Raw genomic sequence first — 21322 nt, forward strand, 5'->3', positions numbered from 1 at the left:
TATTATTATTCAATATTTCCCTTTCTGGAGATATATATGGCTTGTTTGTCTGGAGTAGGATTCAAACCTAAATACAAACCTATTGTGTTACTCAAGGTTCTTTCTTTTAACTCTCACTTTAAGAAAATTATATTGTTTTTGCTGTACCCATTCTATTTTATAACCATGCCACTGAGGAAGGAATTTATTAGCATATGATTTCAAATGATACCTTCAGAGCATCTTTTATTTTTTATTTTATTTTATTTGGTTTGTCAATTGCTTACAAGATAATAGGTATAAGTAAAAACTAAAAACATAGTTATGAATACATGGATACATATAAGAAAAATAAAAGAAACAATAGGACAGGGATGGTAGGCACATTGGTGCGCTTATGCACACCCCCTACAGGCCTCTTAGGAAAGGGGTGAGGTCAATAGTAGACAGTCTAAGGTTAAAGTTTTTGGGGTTTGGGGAAGAAACTACAGAGTCAGGTAGAGTATTCCAGACATTGATCACTCTGTTGCTGAAGTCATATTTCCTGCAATCTAGTTTGGTGCGATTAACCTTGAGTTTGTATCTATTGTGTGCTCTTGTGTTGTTATGGTTGAAGCTGAAGTATTCATTGACAGGTTGGACATTGCAATGTATGATTTTATATACCATACTTAGATCGGAACAAAGGCGGTGTAGTTCTAGGTTTTCTAGGTCTAGAATTTCAAGTCTGTTGGCATAAGGTATTCTGCAATGAGTAGAGGAGTGGAGAACTCTTCTTGTGAAATATTTCTGGACTTTCTCAACTGTGCTAATATCAGATACATAATGTGGGTTCCAGACTGATGAGCTGTATTCAAGTATTGGTCTAGCAAATGTTTTGTATGCTCTAGTTAGTAGTGTAAAAAGCTATGTAAGATTAGGTTAACAACTCTTAATGCCTTTTTGGCTATGTAGTTACAGTGGGCTCTAGCACTTAGATCATTAGAGATGAGTACTCCAAAGTCCTTCATAGGGTTTGGATCATCAACAAGGTCTTGGCTATTCAGCCTGTATTTTATTTTCTGATTATTATTTTTTTGCCAATATGTAAGACAGAGCATTTGTTTGTTGAGATTTGAAGTTGCCATTTGTTTGACCATTCTGATACATAGTCGAGGTCTTTTTGAAGGGTAGCAGTATTGTCAGTGGTGTTGAATAGCTTTACATCGTCAGCGAAGAGGACGCAGTTGCTCTTAATATGATCACAGAGGTCATTTATGTAGAGTATGAAGAGAATTGGTCCTAGAACTCTGCCTTGGGGGACACCACTGTTGATAGGTACAGAATTTGATAGGACACTCCCAAATTTGACCATTTGTTGTCTGTTTGACAGGAATTCTTCTATCCAGTTATGCAGGTGTCCAGAGATACCATAAGATTTTAGTTTTAGGAGTAGTTTGTTGTGTACCACTGAATCAAAGGCTTTACAGAAGTCTATGTAGATTGTGTCTATTGCTTTGTCCTGATCGAGTTGTGTAGTCCATATGTTTTTGCAGTGTAAGAGTTGCAGATTGCAGGATAGTTTTTTTCTGAAACCAAATTGTTTATTAGAGAGTAGGTTGTTTGTCTCTAAGTGGAGGATGATGGATTGGTTAATAATTGATTCCATGACTTTACAGGTGACACAGCATAAAGAGATTGGTCTGTAATTTTCAACTAGGCTGGGGTCTCCCTTTTTGAAGATGGGGATGACCGTGGCTTGTGACCAAGGAGCTGATCCTGAAAGATTTTTCAAAGATTATGCTTAGAGGTTCGGCTATGGCATCGGATAGCTTTTTTAAGAAGTAGGTACATGTTCCATCCAGTCCAATTGATAGAGATGGTTTTAGATTGCGTAGTGCTTTTTCAACATTGTCTTCTGTAAAATCGCTATGTATTAGATCATTGTAGTTGTCTGTGGTTCAACTGGGAAATACTGGGCATGATCCATTGCTGTTTACAAATACTGAGCCAAAGAATGTGTTAAAGAGGTTGGCTTTAATGGTGTCATCATTGCAGTCTTTACCATTAGGTCCTTTCAGGGGTGGGATGGACCTTGAGTCTTTTAGTTTGTTGTTTAAAAAATTGTAGAAAGCGCGGGTGGAATTGGTGCGTAGAAGGTTTTCCTCTTGTTTAATGTGATAATTGGTGCATTCAGTCTTTATCTGGTGGCATAAATTTTTGTATTGGCTTTTGAAGTTGGCAACGTGACCAGATTTGTTTTTCCACCAGAGTGATCTTTTTTTGGATTGAAGCTTCCTTATTATTCTGGGTAATCTGTTTTTTCTGTTTTTTGGAGTTGTTATTGGTATATATAGTTTGATGACTCTTTTGACTTCAAATAAAAATATGTTGTAATGGTCTTCAACAGTATTGCATCCAGTGAATAGAAATTGCCAATCAAGGGATGAGAGATCATTGTCTCTAAGATCATAGTTGCCTTTTTTGAAGTTATAATTGGGAATCACATCATTGTGTTGATTTTTGTGTGGACATATGTTGAGACAAAAGTCAATCATGCTGTGGTCACTGTTGGAAAAGGGTTCTTTAATTTGTATTCCATAAATTGAATTCAAACTATTGCAGAAGATGAGATCGAGGCAGTTGTTAAGTCTAGTATTGTTGGTTACTAGTTATTCCAATCCCAGGTTTGTTACAGCATTGTAGAAGGTTGCATGTATGGGTTCAGTTTTACATTTGTTTAGGGTCCCATTAATGTGTGGTAGATTAAAGTCACCAAGAAAGATAAAAGTGTGTGGGCAGGATGTTGCCCATGTTAGTAGTGAATTTAGCTTGTTTACATGTTCGATGTCATAATCAGGGGCTATGTAACATAGTAAGAATTGAAATGTGATATTTAAGGACAGTTCACAGACGATGGTCTCAGGAAGAGCAAGCTCTTGGGTAACTTGGATGTTTTTTAGATGTAAAGACTTTTTATAGAAGATAGCAACACACCTCCTCTACAGATTTCATGATCTGATCGGTAAACATGATAGTCTCTTACTGTGGTAATGGAGTCAGGGAGAGATGCATTGAGCCATGTTTCACAGACAAATATGATGTCAAATTTAGCCATATTTAGTAAGAGGAGAAATTCAGGTATTTTATTCACAAGGCTTCTTGCATTGAGTAGCTTGCATTTAAGGCCAATTGTAGTTGGAATTAAGGTAGTATAATAATACTTTATTTGCGGTCACAGACCAAAACAAAAGTACAACAAAAGAAGAACATGGGGAAATTAGTCATAAACAATTGGTCACCAAAAACTTGACTAAGGGGAATTACAGCGTTCTCCTCTGATGGTTACAGTTCTTAAAAAAAAATTGGAAACCTGAGAAGTGATGTATGAGGAGCCATCCCCTAGACAATATAAGAACAAATTACTAACATTGGGTCTAGAAGGATCTATTTCAAGGAGAGACAGTAACTTAGATCTGCCTGCATTATACATAGGGCAATATAAAAGGACATGCTCCACAGTTTCAACCTCAGCTCTGTCACAGAGGCATAGGTGCTTGTTAATCGGGAGCCTCTTAAATCACCCATCCAGTAGTGCTGAAGGCAAGACATTAAAGCGAGCTAGGGAGAAAGATAGTTAGGGGCATGCATGCCTAGTTTTGAGTGATGGTGGGTTGGATGAGGTAGGGTTGGATGTGGAATTTTTTTGTGGTTGGGATTGGTTTTTGCAATGGTGTTTATTGTATGAATGAATATGTGTTTGCTGGACTCATTTTTGCATACAACTCTGCAAAACTTTGGGGCCACAGAGCCATCATTGTATTTGTACCCATGGCCATCTCTGGTTATTTCAATGATATCTTCAGGAGAGATGTTTGTTGTATTTGAGTTGCTTATGATATTATGAACTTTGGTGATGTCATCTGATTCATTGGTATCTTCAAGACCAAATAAGATGGCATTTGGACGTTTCTGATCACGTTCTATCTTGTCTCTGATGAGTAAGGAGATATCATTTGTGGAATTATTTGATGGGATAGTAATTATTTGTGGTTGTGGTTTGGTGGTTATTTTTGGTTGTAGTTGTGATTGTAGTTGAGGTAGTAGTTGTGGTAGTGGTTGTTGGGTTGGGATTTGATTTTGAGCTGATAGGTAGTTGCTTACCAGTGCTGTATTTTTTTTTCCAAGAGAAATTAGGCTTTCTTGTATGATTGTTTCAAAATGTGTTGCTAAGCGTTTTTCTATTGAGTGCATGAGTGATTCTATGCTATCAACTCTGTCAGGCAGGGTACTTGGTTTGTTTAGCTTAGGAAAACATGATGGACATAGACAAGGGAATGTATCTAATGCTTTTAGGAGATCAGCTACGTCTTTGTTTAATTTTAAGCAGGCAAGCTGGGCTTGATTGTCACATAGGTAGCATTTGATGTTATTTTCACTTTCATTGATGGTTTTAAGACATCTGAAGCATGTACAGGAGTCTGGAAGGTCATTGGTAGAGATATTATTTTTTGTTGTTGTTTGGTAGTGGAGGATTTGGAGTTTCTGGCTGGCATGGTCAATGACAATAGTACACTAAACAATTACAATAGCTAATTAATGTGATAGGTAGACAGTTACTTAATGAATGTTGGTAATTAATCAATGTTAATTGATAAGTTAGAGAACAAATCAAAAGTAAGGTTACTTATTACTAAAAATCAATCAATCAACTTATTACTAGGAATCAATCAATAATCAATTGACTAGATAATCAATGATACAGTATTAAATCTCTATCAGTTCAATGAATCAGTAAATTAGTGGTCATTTAACAATTAATTATTATACTATTATATGATAAATCAATTATTATAGACAAAGTATTATCTATAAATATTTGTTCTTGAGGTACTGAAATAGTAGGTAGGAAGGCCAATTCCACAAAGTGCCTATATTTTTTTCCCTTGTGGTAATGTGGTAATGGAGTTTAAAAGAGACTTTTCTGAAGCTAATGGAAATACCAGGCCACTTAACTCTCCAGGATTTGGATTCAATACAAATTAATTTATTATTAGGTAGAAGATGGGATAAACTAGTTTGGTGTAGTGTTTAAAGTGCTGTGACCTAGGAACTGGGAGACAGTGACTTCTAGTCTCACTTTAGGCACGAAACCAGCTGAGTGACCTTGGGCCGGTCACTTTTTCTCAGCCCTAGGAAGCAGGAAAGGGCACCATCAAGAAGAACATTTGATCATGCTTGGTGGATGTGTATTAAAGCCACAAATTTTTGGACTCAATTATATATAAAAATACATAAGATATTAAAGATCCATATACAATCATTTCTCTTGAATCCAGATACTTTTTTGGAATTGATGAATAAGCAGCTGGGGAGAAAATATGGAACTTTGTTTTCATATGTGTTCACTGCAGCAAGAACAGTTAACCTTCTCACACAAAATGAAAAGATCTGATTTTACCCACATCGGAGGAATGGATAGTAAAGATGAGTGAATGTGTTGAAATGGCCAAATTGTTAGGTTAGGTTAGGTTAGGTTAGGTTAGGTTAGGTTAGGTTAGGCTAGGCTAGGCTAGGCTAGGCTAGGCTAGGCTAGGCTAGGCTAGGCTAGGCTAGGCTAGGCTAGAATAGAATAGTATAGAATAGAATAGAATAGAATAGAATAGAATAGAATAGAATAGAATAGAATAGAATAGAATAGAATAGAATTTATTGTCACTTTGTACACCATTCAGCATACATTAAATTGAAATTTTGTTGCATATAGATCTCAAAGGGACACCACCTAACCATGACAGAATACATGCATGCATGCATGCATGCATACGTACACATATACATACAAAAATATGCATTTCATTTAGAGACAGGACAGTTGATTGGAAACTTTTGTAGATTTTTTTTATGGGAAATGGAAAAAATGAAGTCATGATATAAGGTTTTGAGGATTAGAACAAAAATAATAGTTTATACAGAAAATGTAAACAATTCTATAGCCATAGAGCAATAGGTTAACTTACTGTATATTTATACTTTAACTGCTGTAAAAGAAAATTGAAAGACACTTCTTTATATTTTTGTTACTTTTCTTTGATTTCTTAACAGCTACCCTATGAAGTTCTATATTCTAGGTACAAAGCAGGGCATTAACAGAATGAGTGGAAGATAGCCTTCCAAGTTGTCATAAAATTTTTCAAAAAGCAACTGGACTTTGTTTCTCCTTGAGGATGCTTAGCTTCTCATCCAAGAAGCTTCTTCAGTTCTGAAGAGGCTTCTTGGATGAGAAGGGAAACATCTTGAAGGAGAAACAAAGTCCAGTTGCCTTTTGAAAAAGTGCCTTTAGGACAACCATGACTTACTTGGGTGACTGAGAATCTCCATTCAACTGGATGCCATCACTAAAACAAAGTAAAGCGAAGTGAAGAAATAGCAGAGTGAAGCAGCATCTATTCTGTACTATATGCTTTTACAAAAAACGTTCAAGAGAGGAAAAAAGAGAAAGCACATTTGAAATAATACTTTTTTTTTGCCAGCGTTTTTGTTTTCTTCATATCATAGCCGACTTGAAAGAAAACCCTGCAGGACTACTTATTTATTTCTTGAAGCCTTATTCTGAATTGGTTTTTATTTTTCACGTGTCCCATTTTGTTCCTCTGAAATTGGGTCTGATTTTTGCATCGGGAACAAGTGTTTTTAATTTCTGGTTTTAGCCATTATCGGGTTCATTAATGTTTTATTATTCCTTTTTGTTATATATATATTATATATATAGTGATTTTATATGTGAATGCTGCCTTGGGATAGTCTTTGCCCTAAATAGAACCTAAAAATATTATAAAGAAAAAATAATAATACTTCACGTACAACAATTTACATAATATTTTTATTATTTTTGGCATCACTCTACGTTATTGCATATTTGAAGGTAGCAGGCAATATATGTGCAATGTTAACTGAGTCCGAATTGTGTGAAGTCTATGGGTGGCTTCAGGCACCAAACCCACAGCCTTTCAGGTTTTACTCAAAGTATTCATGGCGAGACCTTCACATTTTGCACATTGGGAGACAGATTAAATTTCCATTCCTTGAAATTCAGGCAGTGCTTCTTTTCGGTGCACTGAAAAGAAATAGTGTGGCATGGTGCATGCTGGCTATAGTCAATACATCTTTGAAGGACATTTCCAGCTTTCCCGTATCTATTGCTCACAACCAAAGTTACTTGACCAGATCTGATGTGTTGTTTTTTTAATCTCTCAATACATGCCTTGCACTTTTCATGATATGGCTCTGACCATGTGATAATGCAGCAGTTCCTATTGGCTGCTTTCAGCTTCTGTGGGCATATCCTCTCCTCTCCAGTTGCTGCCAACTTTGCTTCATGGTTATTTCAGTTTTTGCTGCTTCCTGGCATGACACCAGGAGAAGAGCTGCAGGATCAACATTGCTAGAAACACTCATAAACCAGGATATCTCTAAAGGCTTAGATAAATTCTGATCTACTCCATTATTTACTAAAAAACAAGGCTTCTAGAGAAATAACCTCTCTGTGTTACTAGAGAAAGTAGAAGGCCAGGAGCTTTGCAAGTTCTAGATCAGATTACAGAAGGTTGCTAGAGCTGGAAGGCATCTGTTTGCTTTAGCAATAACAGCACCACAGTTGCTATTGAAAATCGTTTGCATGTAGTTTAGCTCCTTCAATAATATTAACACTAAAATTGTAGACCAGACCAAACTAAAGTAAACTAGAAAGGTTCTGATAGAAGGCATTTTGTCAAGACTTACTTCCCTCTACAGTCTTCACTACATTATGGGGAGCAATTGATGGATATTTTTCCTGCCAGCTGGGAAATACATCAATTATGAATCTTAAAGTATTGGATACCCAACATGTTCTAGCCTTGTTACTGAGTAGGGACTGGCTATGTAGACAGAGCACACTTACAAGTATACTTTTTATTGTCTCATATGGCTATGGATATGTTCACTTTGTGTTTCAAATTCTTACCAGAAAATAACTGGAACAAAATTCTCATGTATATTTCAGGAACATTTAGTATTAGTTTTAAATTAGCTAGAGAAATCCAGTTTTAAGCTTGAGCAGTATACCTAAGTGCAGAGAATAGAATCTGTGACCATGTTCATATAGCTGAACTGAGCTCTTTGTGAGCTTTTTACCCAGTGCTTAGGCCAACTACCCCGTGTTTTGATATCTTCCTACCCTTTGCTCATACTTTTTCTATGCTTTCATTGTGAAAATATACAGGCGAAATAATAAGGAAGCATTCTATTCATAGTATGATTCTTTTTTTAAAAATCCTTTTACTCATAGACCATTTGTGTTTGTGCAGAGCAAGTAAATATAGCTAGATGCTAATATGATCGATTGAAATTACAGTGAGAATTGAAAAAAGTAATATTAAAAAGAAAAATTTTGTTAAAAGGTTGTGTGCTACTTTTCACCTGGTATCCATTTCTCTTATCTGAAAATAGAATAAAATATGCATTATTGTTGCTTGGATATTGAAGAAAAGTGGCTCTCTACTCTCAAACCATTGCCCTGTATTTTAGTATCAATTTGGGCTCCCTTCTGAATTATATCTGTTCCCTGCAAGCTGTTTTTCTGGAAGTATTTGTTTTAAGCTAAGAACAGAGTTGAGGTGATTGTTCCCCATTTCCTATATTATGCCAAAATAGAAGTTTAGAGAAGTGTAAAGTAAAAAAAAAAGGTTATTTATTTTCCCCATCTGTATTCAGCTTTAAACTAAAGTTCCCTGTTTTATTGGTGTTTTCCCAATTAGATGTTTACCAAACTACTGTGAACATGGAGGAAAATGTTCCCAGTCTTGGACAACATTCTTCTGTGATTGTAATGAAACTGGTTACACTGGAACAACCTGCCATAACTGTAAGTAGATTGTATTGTTAGTGCATATGAACATTTGGGAATATTTACAAATTTGAGAAAATAGATTTATTGTACTTCTTCCTTTTTAAAATTATTTATAAATGGGTACATGGGATGGAACAAATTTCAGTTTGATTAAGAAACTATATAGGAAGTGAAATAAGCAGACTTCTTCTGATGACAAGGGAAGAAATGTATAAATGGACATTTCTCATGGTGGAAAGAAGTAAACTCTGAAGATGTTTAGCAGTTTGGATTTATCTGACAATTATCTGGTGTCAAAGTAACTACATCTTTACAAATGAATAATGCTACTTTGGTAGTCTTGTAAGTCTAGATACAGTTGGATAATGTTGATTATCTGAACTTATTTTAATTATGCTTTCAATTGAGATGCTATGATTCCTTTGGTTGTCTTGAGCAATTCTAGAATAGGGAAAATGTGGCCTGTGGATTCCCTTGGCCCAATCAGTGATATTCTGCAAACCTGACCTTTTGAGTTGGCTGGTTGGAATGATCTTGATTGCATGCCTTTCTTTTAGTCCATATCCAGAAACTGATTGGGGCCTCCTGTTCAACATCTAGGCCAGGGGTGTCAAACTCATGGTGTCACATTGTTGTCATGTGATGTATTGTGACTTGGGAACTGTCTTTGATCTTCAGCTGTCCCTGGGTTTTCAACTTATGATTGTGATAAGGATAACTACACTTGTGTATTTGGCACTACTCTTTGTGAACTAGTTAGATTGGCAACAGTTGTCTGCACCTTGGTTGCATCCCATCTTGGCTACAGCAGTAAATTTTATATAGGCCTACCCTTGAATATATCTGGAACATACATCTGATGCCAAATGTGTCAGCTAGTCTGTTAACCAGTGCCAGGTGTTGAGAACACATGATTGTATGTGGCTGAAGTATGTGCAGTACTGTAGTTCCTATTAACTTACTGTATGCAATTATTTGGTATTAATTTTAAAACTCCTACGTAACATAGTAATTGAACAAAGAGCTGAGGAACCATGAATAGGAATTTCCCCAGTTTACAGAGAAGTGTTACAGGAGAAGCTCTTTCAGAAACCTGTTGGTATGTACATTGGAGAGGACCATTACCTGACTTGTCTTTTCTAATTGGGGAAGACATACTTTTTTCTTAAAATAATCTAAATCTGCAAAAGATAAAGCAATGCAGTAGTGACATCACTTGAATGTCAGGCACAAGGAACCAGAACACTATGTGAATAGGCCAAAGTAGTTACCTCTTTGTTCATCACCGATATTAAAAGAATCTCACCAGATTGGTTGCATTTCCTCGGGAACAAGCAGAGTGTTAAGTTTGAGGCATGGGTTAATGAACGGAGACCAGACTGTAAACTGTGAACTTCAGCTCTTTATTCACGAGCATAACAGAGACAAAAAAACCCCGGCTAGCAGTCACACTTTTATAGAGTAAGCTGCTATCCGGATAACCAATGGATAGTGTTTGAACCTTGGCGCGGCCCGCCAACAGCCAGTCAGGTTGCTCGGAATGAACCAATCATAACTTGCCATTATATGGGCCAATAGGACGTGCAGGATTACGATCCTGCTAGGCAAATGAGTCTTTATTAATTACATTTCTTTCGTTCACAACACCCCTCCCCCCTGGGTTTCATTTGACGGCCGTGGTGACGTAATCACACAGGTATGTAGGTCGTTTTACCTATCTATTCGATTTTCGCTGTTCCACCGGTTTTTGTTTAAAGTTCGGTTCCAGTGGAACGCAAGGCTCGTCTTCGCCCGGGGTTGATTCCGCGACACTATCAGAGTCCCTTAAGTCCATTCCTGGATCGGGCGGGCATGTTTCCGCTATGGTGTTCCTCTGCGGGGAGGATGCCCCCGATCCCGGACCTTCTTCAGGTGGCGCGGGCACTCAGTTTAGTGGCCGTCTGTCCCCGATTACGTCGTTGTCTATGCAGTCTTCGTCCCCCTCGGTATTCCCTCCCCCCTGAGTTTGGAAGTCCAGAGGGTCGTGAATATTTGATTGTAAACGAGATCGGAGTTGGTCTATGTGGCGTTTCCATATCTTGCCGTTTGTCATCTTAAGGCGGTAAGATCTAGGGCCAGTGAGGTAGACTACGGTGGCTGGGACACACAGCGGTTCGCCGGAAAGGTTTTTTGCGTAGACCAAGTCGCCTACCTTGAATTGGCGATACATTCCGCTGGATCCACAGGGTTTCTCTGGCGAGTAAGACAGGTGTAGTCGGTCGAGGTGGGAGTGAAGCTTCCGCCCCATTAAAAGTTCGGCTGGGGTCTTGTTGGTGACACTGTGGGGGGTAATGTGTTGTAGTAAGAGTATTTTGTTCAATCTAGCGTCGATGTTCCCCGGATCCATTTTTTGGAGTGTCTTTTTAAGGAATTGGACCATCCGTTCAGCCCTACCGTTTGCCGCAGGGTGAGCCGGCGAAGTTAAGGCGTGGCGGATGCCCCGGTCCGCCAAGTATTGTTCGAAGGTGAGGGCCGTAAACTGGGGTCCGTTGTCGGAAACTAGAACGTCCGGGAAACCGTGTGTTGCAAATAATCTATCTAGTTTTTTAATGACCGGGTCAGTAGTTGTGCTTTTCATCTTGTGGATTTCGAGCCAGTTGGAGTAGGCATCCACGGTTAGGAGAAAAGTGTGTCCTTTCGTGGGTCCCGCGAAATCAATGTGGATGCGGGACCACGGGCCTCGAGGAGTTTCCCATTCGGTGGGAATTGCTCTCGGTGGGGCGTTGCTGACTTCTTGGCAGTTTCTACACGTCATCGAAATATGGTACAACCCCTTTTATTCCCTGTAAAAGTCTCTCCATTAGACTCTGAAATATCCCTGGGGCTACACTCACTCCGAACTGGAGTCTGTTGCATTTGAAGGCACCTCGGTGTGTAACGATAGTCTGTGCCTCTGCGGTTTCCGCATCAACGGGTAGTTGTTGATACGCTTGCGCTAAGTCTAACTTTGCAAAGATCTTCCCGCCGCCCAGGGAGTGGAGAAGATGTTGAACCACCGGTACCGGATAAGCGCTCTGTTGGAGTGCGTGGTTCAGAGTGGCGCGGTAGTCTCCACAAATTCTGATCGACCCATCCGGTTTGATGGGGGTTACGATTGGGGTTTCCCAATGGGCGTGGTCAATAGGCTCCAACACCCCTTGGGCTATTAACTTATCAAGTTGCTCGTCAATCTTGGGTTTAAGGGCGAACGGCACCCGACAAGGCTTAAGGCGGATAGGGGCTACTTCTGGATTGAGGCTAAATGATATAGGGGTCCCCTTGTACTTGCCTAAGTTGTCCAAAAACACGTCGTGGAATTCCTGGATGATGCTCTCTTCCCAATCTTCTCTTCTGGCCTGGTGAATGCCGGCCACCTCGATCCCGAGTGGGGTGAACCATTGTAGGCCTAGTAAGCTGGGCCGGTCCCCATCAACAACAGTTAATGGGAGAGACACGGCACGATCTTTAAAAGATACATGGACTTGACTCACTCCGATGACTGGGATCGAGTTCCCCTGATAATCTCTGAGGATGATTTTCTGTGTTTTGAGGTCTTGCCGACAGATGGTAGGGATCAGCTGTTTAAGGGTCTTCCAGCAAACCATTGAGAGGGACGATCCGGAGTCGACTTCCATGTGGCAAGGTTTGTTCTCGATGGCCACTTCCACTCGGATCTTTTGTTTGTCTAATGATGAAGCGTGGCCGATAGTCTGGTGTGCCTCTTCTCGTCTTGCTGGAAGAGCAGATGTTTTGCTGCTGTAGGCATGGTTGTTCCATTGGTTTTTCAAACGATCCCGATTTGCAGGGAGGTTCCCTGTGGTTTGGCGGAGGTTGTTCTCCTTTTTGTTTGTGTTGAATTCCCTCTTACTTCTGCAGACCCGTGCGATGTGGCCTCTCTTCCCACAGGAACAGCAGATTGCGTCGAGGAATTTGCAACCGGATCATGGGTGGTTTCCCCCACAACCCGCACATGGGCGCTGAAGTTTTAGAGTTTGTTGATCTCATTCGGCCCGAAGTCTGTTAACCTCTTCTTCATCGCTCTCGGATTGGGACTCGAGGTCCTCTTGGTGCACTGTTGCTGAGTATCTTTCTAGTTGAGGCGAGGCTTCACGGGCGAACTGACGGAGCGGTGCGTTGGTGCGGCGCATTTGAGCGGCCGACTTCTTGGTTGCCTCTGCTGCAGTAGCGTCAGCAATGGCATCTGCAAGATCGATGTCTCCTTTTGCCATGATCTTGCTCTGTACTGCGTGGTCATCTAACCCCAGAACTATGCGGTCTCGCATAGCTTCTTCTAGGTCTGAAAACCCACAGAGGCCTCCCAGGTTTCTTAGGTCAGCGATGAAGTCTGCAATACTTTCACCCTTCCGCTGATCCCATTGATAAAATTCATGTCTCCGAACCAACGTTGGTATGGTGGGGGCATAGTGAGCCCATAGGATAGGCTCGAGGTTGTCCCAATCCATTGCTGTCACTTCAGCCGGTTTCACGAGCGCCTTCGCCATTCTAAAAATGGCTGGTCCACAATGGGTCAAGAACACCGCCCGCTTCTTTCCGGCTGTTGCGTCTTTCAAATTGTTGGTTTCTAGAAACATTTGGAACCGATCCATATACGACTCCCAGTCTTCCTTTTCCGGGTCAAAAGGAGCGGGTGGTATAGCGCCACCTGACATCCTGCCGATGTAGATGCGCTCTCAGCCACGTGCTTCGGTTGGTGCTCTGTAGGGTTTAATCAGCTCTACTATCTCCGCATCCCATCCTCGTCACCAGTGTTAAGTTTGAGGCATGGGTTAATGAACGGAGACCAGACTGTAAACTGTGAACTTCAGCTCTTTATTCACGAGCATAACAGAGACAAAAAAAACCCGGCTAGCAGTCACTCTTTTATAGAGTAAGCTGCTATCCGGATAACCAATGGATAGTGTTTGAACCTTGGTGCGGCCCGCCAACAGCCAGTCAGATTGCTCGGAATGAACCAATCATAACTTGCCATTATATGGGCCAATAGGACGTGCAGGATTACGATCCTGCTAGGCAAATGAGTCTTTATTAATTACATTTCTTTCGTTCACAACACAGAGAAAGGCTTTCCTAGTCTGGAGTAAGATGTTTCCTCCCTGGAGTGATTCCACATTGGGACACCATCTAATCCCCCCTTCCCATTCAAACAGTTATTCGGCCACACTGCAGGATGGCAAGGCCAGAATCTAGAGCACATTTTCCATTGTGTGTTAACTATGGAAGCACACATTTCATGTTAAATATAGTTATGCTCATTTTTGGTAATTGTGGCATTCAGAATATACAGAGACTTGTGATTTAAAAAAAAATTCCTTATCTCCAAAGACTTCTTGTAACCTACATATTGCCCAACTCTGATATCCATAATGTTAGTTTTTTTGTTTCTCAGTTTTCCTCTACCATCAAGAGATGTTTCTTGTTCTATTATTAGTGTTGTAAAGAAATATCTTAGCCCTTACATTTTAAATGTTTCCAGCATATACAAATATCTAGCCAGGAGATATTTAATAAAAATGATTACAATTTTGATATATGACTCAGTACATGCTAAATGATGTGGATACAAGAAATATTTCTTAACAAGCTTTCTGTGATGCCAGAGGGACATTCCTTTTCAAAAAGAAAAAAGAAAAAAAAAGATAGTAAGCAAGAAATCTCTGGCAATTTCCAATATAATATATGCAGAATATTAAAGTTGTTCCATAAAGGGAAATATCATCCCACAGGAAATGTCAAAATTTGAGCATCCATGTTGGCCTCATGTTTAAATGAAATACTTAAATGCAGGAATATTCAGGTAGACTGAACATTCTGCTTTGCTAAATGTCCTTTAAAACGTTTAAAATGCTTTGGATTTTTTTTTAAATACTGAAGGTTGCCATATATTTCTACTCTAACAGTACATTTCTAAACTTGAATATGGATGAAGAAATTGTTATGATTTCCATCCAACAGAAAGGTAAATTTGTTGAATGAGAATTACATCCCTAAACATTCTGATTATTAAAATTAAACTATTTCTAAAAGAGCAAATTTTAATGTGTTTTATTTAATAATGTGTTATTTATTGGTTGTTTAGCAATGTAACAGTGAAAACAGATATTTTTCTTGACTTTCATGAATACATGTAATTCTAATGAGGCATTAGATAACTATGAAAAGATGACCCTGGAAGAATAGACAAACAGTCACCTGCTTGAATTATCTTTTTAGAGATTATATGATGTCTTGCATTAATTGGTCAACCTGAATGGAGAGGGTGAGACATTCCTGGTCTTATTGACCTCTCATCAGTATTCAATTCTAAAAGGTATCCCTTTGAACTCTTCAATTCTAGTGTTCTAGGTAGGGTTGTATTTCACCTGAATGAGCAGGTCCATGATTATGGAGTTGTTTTGGAGTCACATCTTATGTTTGAGGAGCAAGTGAAACCAGGGCAACTGCAACATTACAGTAGTGCACTTTTTGCTGATGCATCGATTATGCTCTTTTCTGAATCAGGCAATAATAGTTCCCTTTTCATTTCTGTACATTTAGAGTAATGTAACCCACACTCTATTTGGGTCTGTCTTTGAAGTTAATCTGGAAACTACATTTGGTCCAAAATAAAAACAACACAGCTCTGTTAAGAGGTATGAACACTTTTAGCAACCTAATGCCAGTGTTATGATCATCATTAGTGCTTGCCAATAAATTTGTAAGACTAATTCAAAATATTGGTTCTGACTTAAAAAGCAGTTCCTGTAACCAGCGGTGGGCTTCAAAAATTTTAGGAAATGGTTCTCTCCCCTGTTGCTGGGTGAACGTGGCCATGGTGGGCATGGCCGAGTCAGCCTCCTACACCATGGTGGTGGGGCATTTTGCCCTCCCCAGGCTCTGGAGCCTTTCCTTGAGCCTCTGGGAGGCCTGTTTTTTACCCTTCCCAACCCTCGGCCCATGCCCTGCACTTACTTGCATCCAAAACGGGCCACGTGGGAACTCTTGGGAGGGGAGGGGAGGGGCAGGGTGGGCGGAGCCAGCCAGGGGAGGGATTTGGGGGTTCTTTGAACTGCACAGAATCTTAACTAGGGGCTCCCCCAAACCCCTGCAAATCCCCAGCAGCCCACCCCTGCCTGTAACCCCATGGAACCTTCTTCTCAATCAGATTTTAGCTACCTTATCATTATGATAAATAAAAGTTATTGAGAATCTGAAGGCAGAACTTTTCTATTGCTGCCCCAATGATTTGCAACACCCTATTTCCTAAGATAAAGCATTTTCCACTGTATTGATCTTTCAGAAGTCTTTGAAAGTTATTCTATTTAAGTTTATGCTTGGTGAGTGACAAGGCAGTTGAGCAGCCATTCTTTTTTGTTTTTGTTTTTTTAGTTGTAAGTGGCTTATAATGTGGATTAATTTTATGGATTTTGTTGTTCAACTTTAGTAATCCAACTTGAATGTATGGAATAGGAAGTAAATGTATAATAAATAAATATGCTGAATATATAGATTTTTTTCTCTAGCAGGCTTTTAATAGGATTCCTGCAATCCAGGAACTGTATTCTAGAACATGTGTCATCTACGAATAAATAGATACTTCCAGATGGGGGCTTAGACCAGTGAATTAAGCCATCAATCATACAGTTGATGCCATTGCTAGACATGTAATTGTATTAGGTAATAGTTTCCTCCTGTTCAATTAAAAAAAATGGAAATATACAGTATATAAATGTATATCACTTGTAGTTATTGGTAACTATACTTCCTGAAACAGAACCAGTGTACAACTGTAAGAACAAGTGGTAGCTGTAACCAGAAGTGCTTTTGCCCTGATCTATCCTAGATGTCAGTTGCACCTTGTCTTTGATCAGCAAATATTGTTGTCAGTCATTCATGTCTTAGCAGATGAAGCTATAGAGATGATCTTGGAGAAGGCATGCAGAAACAGGTGCAGAACAGAGGTGATATTCAGCAGGCTCTAACCAGTTCTGGAGAACTGGTAGCAGAAATTTTGAGTAGTTCGGAGAACTAGCAAATACCACCTCTGATGGGAGATTTTATAGTATCCTTCCCCTGCCATGCCCACCAAGCCATGCCCACAGAACCGGTAGTAAAAAAAAATTGAATCCCACCACTGGTGCAGAAGGAAAATGCATTAAATCTTTGGGGCAGGAAAAAGATCCAGACTGTCTTCTCCCAATTAACAGGATTAGAAGAATCCTGAAGGGAAAACATCGGCGGAATTGGAAGAGTGTGTTACTGTAGTATACCTCAATAAAGTATAGATCTTTTCTTCCTGTGGAGTGGGTTTCCTGATTTGGTCTGCCTTGTAAAGCAACCCCCCCAAAAAAAAATCTCAATTATTGTAATTCAATCAACATGGAACTGCCATTGAAGATCCCTGCCCTGGAAGCTAGAGCTGGTGCAGAATGTGGCTGTGCAAGCAGTACACCTATTTAACATTTCGGTTTCATGAGTTGCATTGATTACCAGTGGATTTCTAGGTGCAATTTAATATGTTGGTTACCACCTATAAATCTAAACATAGTTTGGGCCTGGTAATTTATAACACAGTTTGTCTCCAATTATTTCTGCCCATCCTATTAGATTAGGCAGGATGGGCATGTGCTAGGTCCCATTGATTAAACTAGGTCATCTCATGGGACTATATAAATGGGACTTTTTTTCCTGCTGCCTCTATGCTCTAGAACAGGGATGTCAAACTTGCATTGTCATGGTGGCATCATGTGATGTATTGGGACTTTCCCCCCTTCCCTAAACTGGGCATGGGCATGGTCAGTGTGTGACACATCTGGGCCATGGGCTGTGAATTTGACAGCCCTGCTCTAGAATGTCCTTTTCCTGAGGTTCATCTGATTTTGCAATTCTTGAGAAAATCTGTGGGTCCCTGATGTTTCAATCTGTCAATCAATATCAGATATCCAAGTTGGAAATAACAAAAGACCATATCCACATTTTAGTCTGTGTGAACTTCTACCTAATGTAAACTGGAACCTACACACAATTTTGGACCAACTTAGAGGAGTGATCCATCCCCTCCTGACATAACAAATTGGTCCTACAACATTGATAATAAATTCTGAACTTCATCCAATCTATTTCTTCAGATTGGGTGTAAATTTATTTCAATGTCAGCAAACTCTATCATTTTCAGTATTAATTTTAATTTTATGTTTCTTGAATCTGAACCAGGAATCGTATTTGGAATTATCTGCCAAAGGTACTATTAAATGCTTTGTAAAATTTTGTGTCATCAACAAATTATTCAAACAACCTTTTCAGATATCTCAGGATTTCAGTACTCTTGTGTGGGATTTGATGACTGATGCAATATTTTAAACAAGCATTTTAATGTAATTTGGTAATTTGCAATTTGGTGAGCTGTGGGGCAGCATTTTGAAATCAATGACTCCTGTTATTGACTCCTGTTATACATAACACTATTTTTTTTTACATTACATATAAATCCCGTTGAGTTTGTGAATCTTCCTATGTTTGTGATTTGTTTTGCAATCTCAATAACATTTTTCCCAACTAAGCTTTTTTTCTCCCATGTTCTATTACTTTCTCCCTTGAATAATTTTTAGACTTCTCACATTGACAACTGCTGCTGAGCCAGCTGTACTTTGCTAGTTTTGTTCCCCATCACCTTTTATTCACAATCAATACAGCACATGTGGAATTTTTTTGAAGCTCAGCTTGAAGCACAAAGCCACAGTCTTGCCTCTATAAAAATCAGCAAGCAGCCATCTCACTGAATGGATAACTGGTAATAAAGGTAAATAGATTCCATGATCTGAAAAGAAGAGAGGAAGAAAGTGACAGCCTCTGAAAACACCAAATATTATTCTGCCAAAATTGCAAGTTTTTAATAACAGATTTTTAGGATAGACATTTTTTTTTTGCCTTCTTTTTGTTTGAGTTTTATCTAGTTTGAATTGGAAAATTATTAGAATTATTATTGTCATCGTTATCATTGATACTACTACCATAATCTTCATTACCAGCTCATTTACTAAACTTCTCTGGGCAAATTACAAGACTTTTTAAAAAATGTGGAATAAAAAAATAAAATAATGAAAGCCATAAGTCACTGCAGAACAGAATACATTAAAATTAAACAAAGCACAACACTTTACTGTTTAGGGGAAGGGAAATGTCCTTAAACCAAGTTCCAAGCATTCCTTTGTGGGGAATATGACCCTTACATTCATTACTGAGAAATTTTCTTTTGTAGGATATCTGCAGGAGGGTATCTGAAGGCACTAGAAGCATCTGGGAAACTGATTGTATAGGAATATTCTTAAGATACTTGGATTTAGGTTTAGTGTATTGTCAGAAGCTGAGAGTCGTGGTAGTGCAATGCAGTACTTCAGGCTACATCTGCTGGTTGTCAGCTGCCAGCAGTTTAGCAGTTCAAGTCTCACCAGGCTCAAGGTTGACTCAGCCTTCCATTCTTCCAAGGTTGTAAAATGAGGACCCAGATTGTTGGGGGCAATAGGCTGACTCTGTAAAACTGCTTAGAGAGGGCTGTAAAGCCCTGTGAAGTGGTATATAATTTTCAGTGCTATTGCTATTATCACACAGTATATTCAAATTGAGATCTTTCTAGCATCATAAATATTTGAAAATTTAATCTAAAACCACCCAACCTGTGGTTTTCTAGGGTTGCAAACAACCAGTTATGGGAAGCCACCAAAAGTAGCATGAGAGTGATTATCTCAGAATGAAGGTCTTCATGCAGAAGATATTTAGAACATCCATCTTTATTTCCATCCTGCCAGGCCCTAGGCAGCAAGGTGATCAGATGAGATGGAGAGCTCCAGTTGCTTGAGGAATCCAACCAGAGCATCTCACAAATACACTGAAAATTTCTGTTGAAGATAAGAAAGTTATATTTTATTTGCAATATTTACAGTACATGCTTTCCAGTAACAGAATTTTGGTGGGCTGCTTAATTTTAAAAAAACAGAGAGATTATCTAGTTTTATTTACATTTCCTGGGCATAGATACAAATTAAAATGTTCCAAAAGTGCCTGGTTTTGCTTTTTTTTTTTTTTTTTTTAGAATAAACCCAAGGGTTAAATAATTGCTTTTAGCAATTTAACCTTGTAGTGCAGAGAGTTTTGTGATTGTTGCTATTGTTGTTGCTTAGTGGCCTTCTAAATATACAATTGATCATTTTCTGGCACCACGCATCAAGACTTCTGTCACAAGAAATCTGGTGAAAAAATACGAGTTATATGAGTACCCTTTGTGTATATATTGGGAGAAAAAATGTTAGTTGTACTTTGTTTTGTTAGATTGACATTGTTTTCTCTTTGAAAAGATATAATGCCACTGAAATAACTTCTTATGAACACTCTACTAGAGGTTCAAAAATTCAGAATCATTAGAAGCTATCTTTGCACATATTTTATAGCATTGTATGAGAAAATATGTAATTTTCTTAAGGAGAAAACCAGCCATCTGTCATCCTAGCACACCGCAGCAGGAATTTTATTAGTCTGTCAACTATGAGGCCTGTCAAAGTCATTTTTTAATATATAGCACAGATTCCATTTCTTTTTGCCATTTAACATGACAATTGTATTACAGGGGTGAGCATTTTGATTTCATTTCCGAGCTCTTAATGTGTTTGCTGCTAAAGCACTGAGAGAAGTAGAATTCTTTCCTTTTCGTTGTTTATTATCTTTTTTTTTCTATTAAAATGATATTCAGTAACATTACTGATTAAAAATCCTTGATTTTACCTATCAGATCACAGGGCTGAAAGCTAGAATCATCTTACTGGTTAGTTTTCCACCTGAGCAAGTTAACTACCATTCGTAATAAAATTTCAGACAACTACATTTGTGGTTTTGATCTGCTGAAAACCAGCTTTACCCTTTCAGTCCCTCTCTTGAAATCAGGAGGAAATCTATCATGCTTTTTCAAGGCAACACTTAGTTCTGGTTTTTAGGCTCTGCCGCTGAAATGTGCACTTTTGTGGGGAGCTACTACATTATCAAAGAAGAGTTTCTTCCAGAAGATAGCTTTTCTTTGGAAGACAGCTTTTGGAGCTGAAAGCATGACATAGAAGTCACATTGCAAGTGAAATGTCATTGCTCATCTTTGTGTAAGTTTCTAGATGCCAATCTATATAAGATTAACTTGAAATAGACCAACACAAGAACAGGATTGGCAATTTCAGCTTGTTATGAAAAAAATCCATAACTTTAAAATAATGGAAATTGTTTTGGTATTTCTCTTGTGGAAAAAGAAAGCTTGCCAGGGAATTGATGGCTGCTTAGCTAGATTGCTCTTTTCCCACCACTCAGTTTGACTGTTCTCCATTCATCCTTAACAGAAAACTACACTTTGGTTGCCAGTCTCTCTCTTGGTGGTTTTATTGTTTTGATATCAAATTATTTAAGTCACCTGTCTTCCATTCAAGG

The 21322-nt window shown here is 38.8% G+C and overlaps 1 protein-coding gene across 2 annotated transcripts in view; it reads left to right on the forward strand.

The window, feature by feature from the left end:
• The window catches only part of CNTNAP5 (contactin associated protein family member 5), a 432771-nt gene that overhangs the window by 264741 nt on the left and 146708 nt on the right, over positions 1-21322 (forward strand). For both annotated transcript variants that reach the window (XM_087950302.1, XM_087950301.1), the window contains exon 11: positions 8757-8863. In XM_087950302.1, the coding sequence (XP_087806428.1) occupies positions 8757-8863 (107 nt within the window). The remainder of the gene's footprint in view (positions 1-8756; positions 8864-21322) is intronic.

Source organism: Notechis scutatus, chromosome 1 (assembly GCF_049901735.1).
Source record: "Notechis scutatus isolate UNSWTSFEM ecotype Mainland chromosome 1, rNotScu1.2, whole genome shotgun sequence".
Lineage (NCBI taxonomy): Eukaryota > Metazoa > Chordata > Lepidosauria > Squamata > Elapidae > Notechis > Notechis scutatus.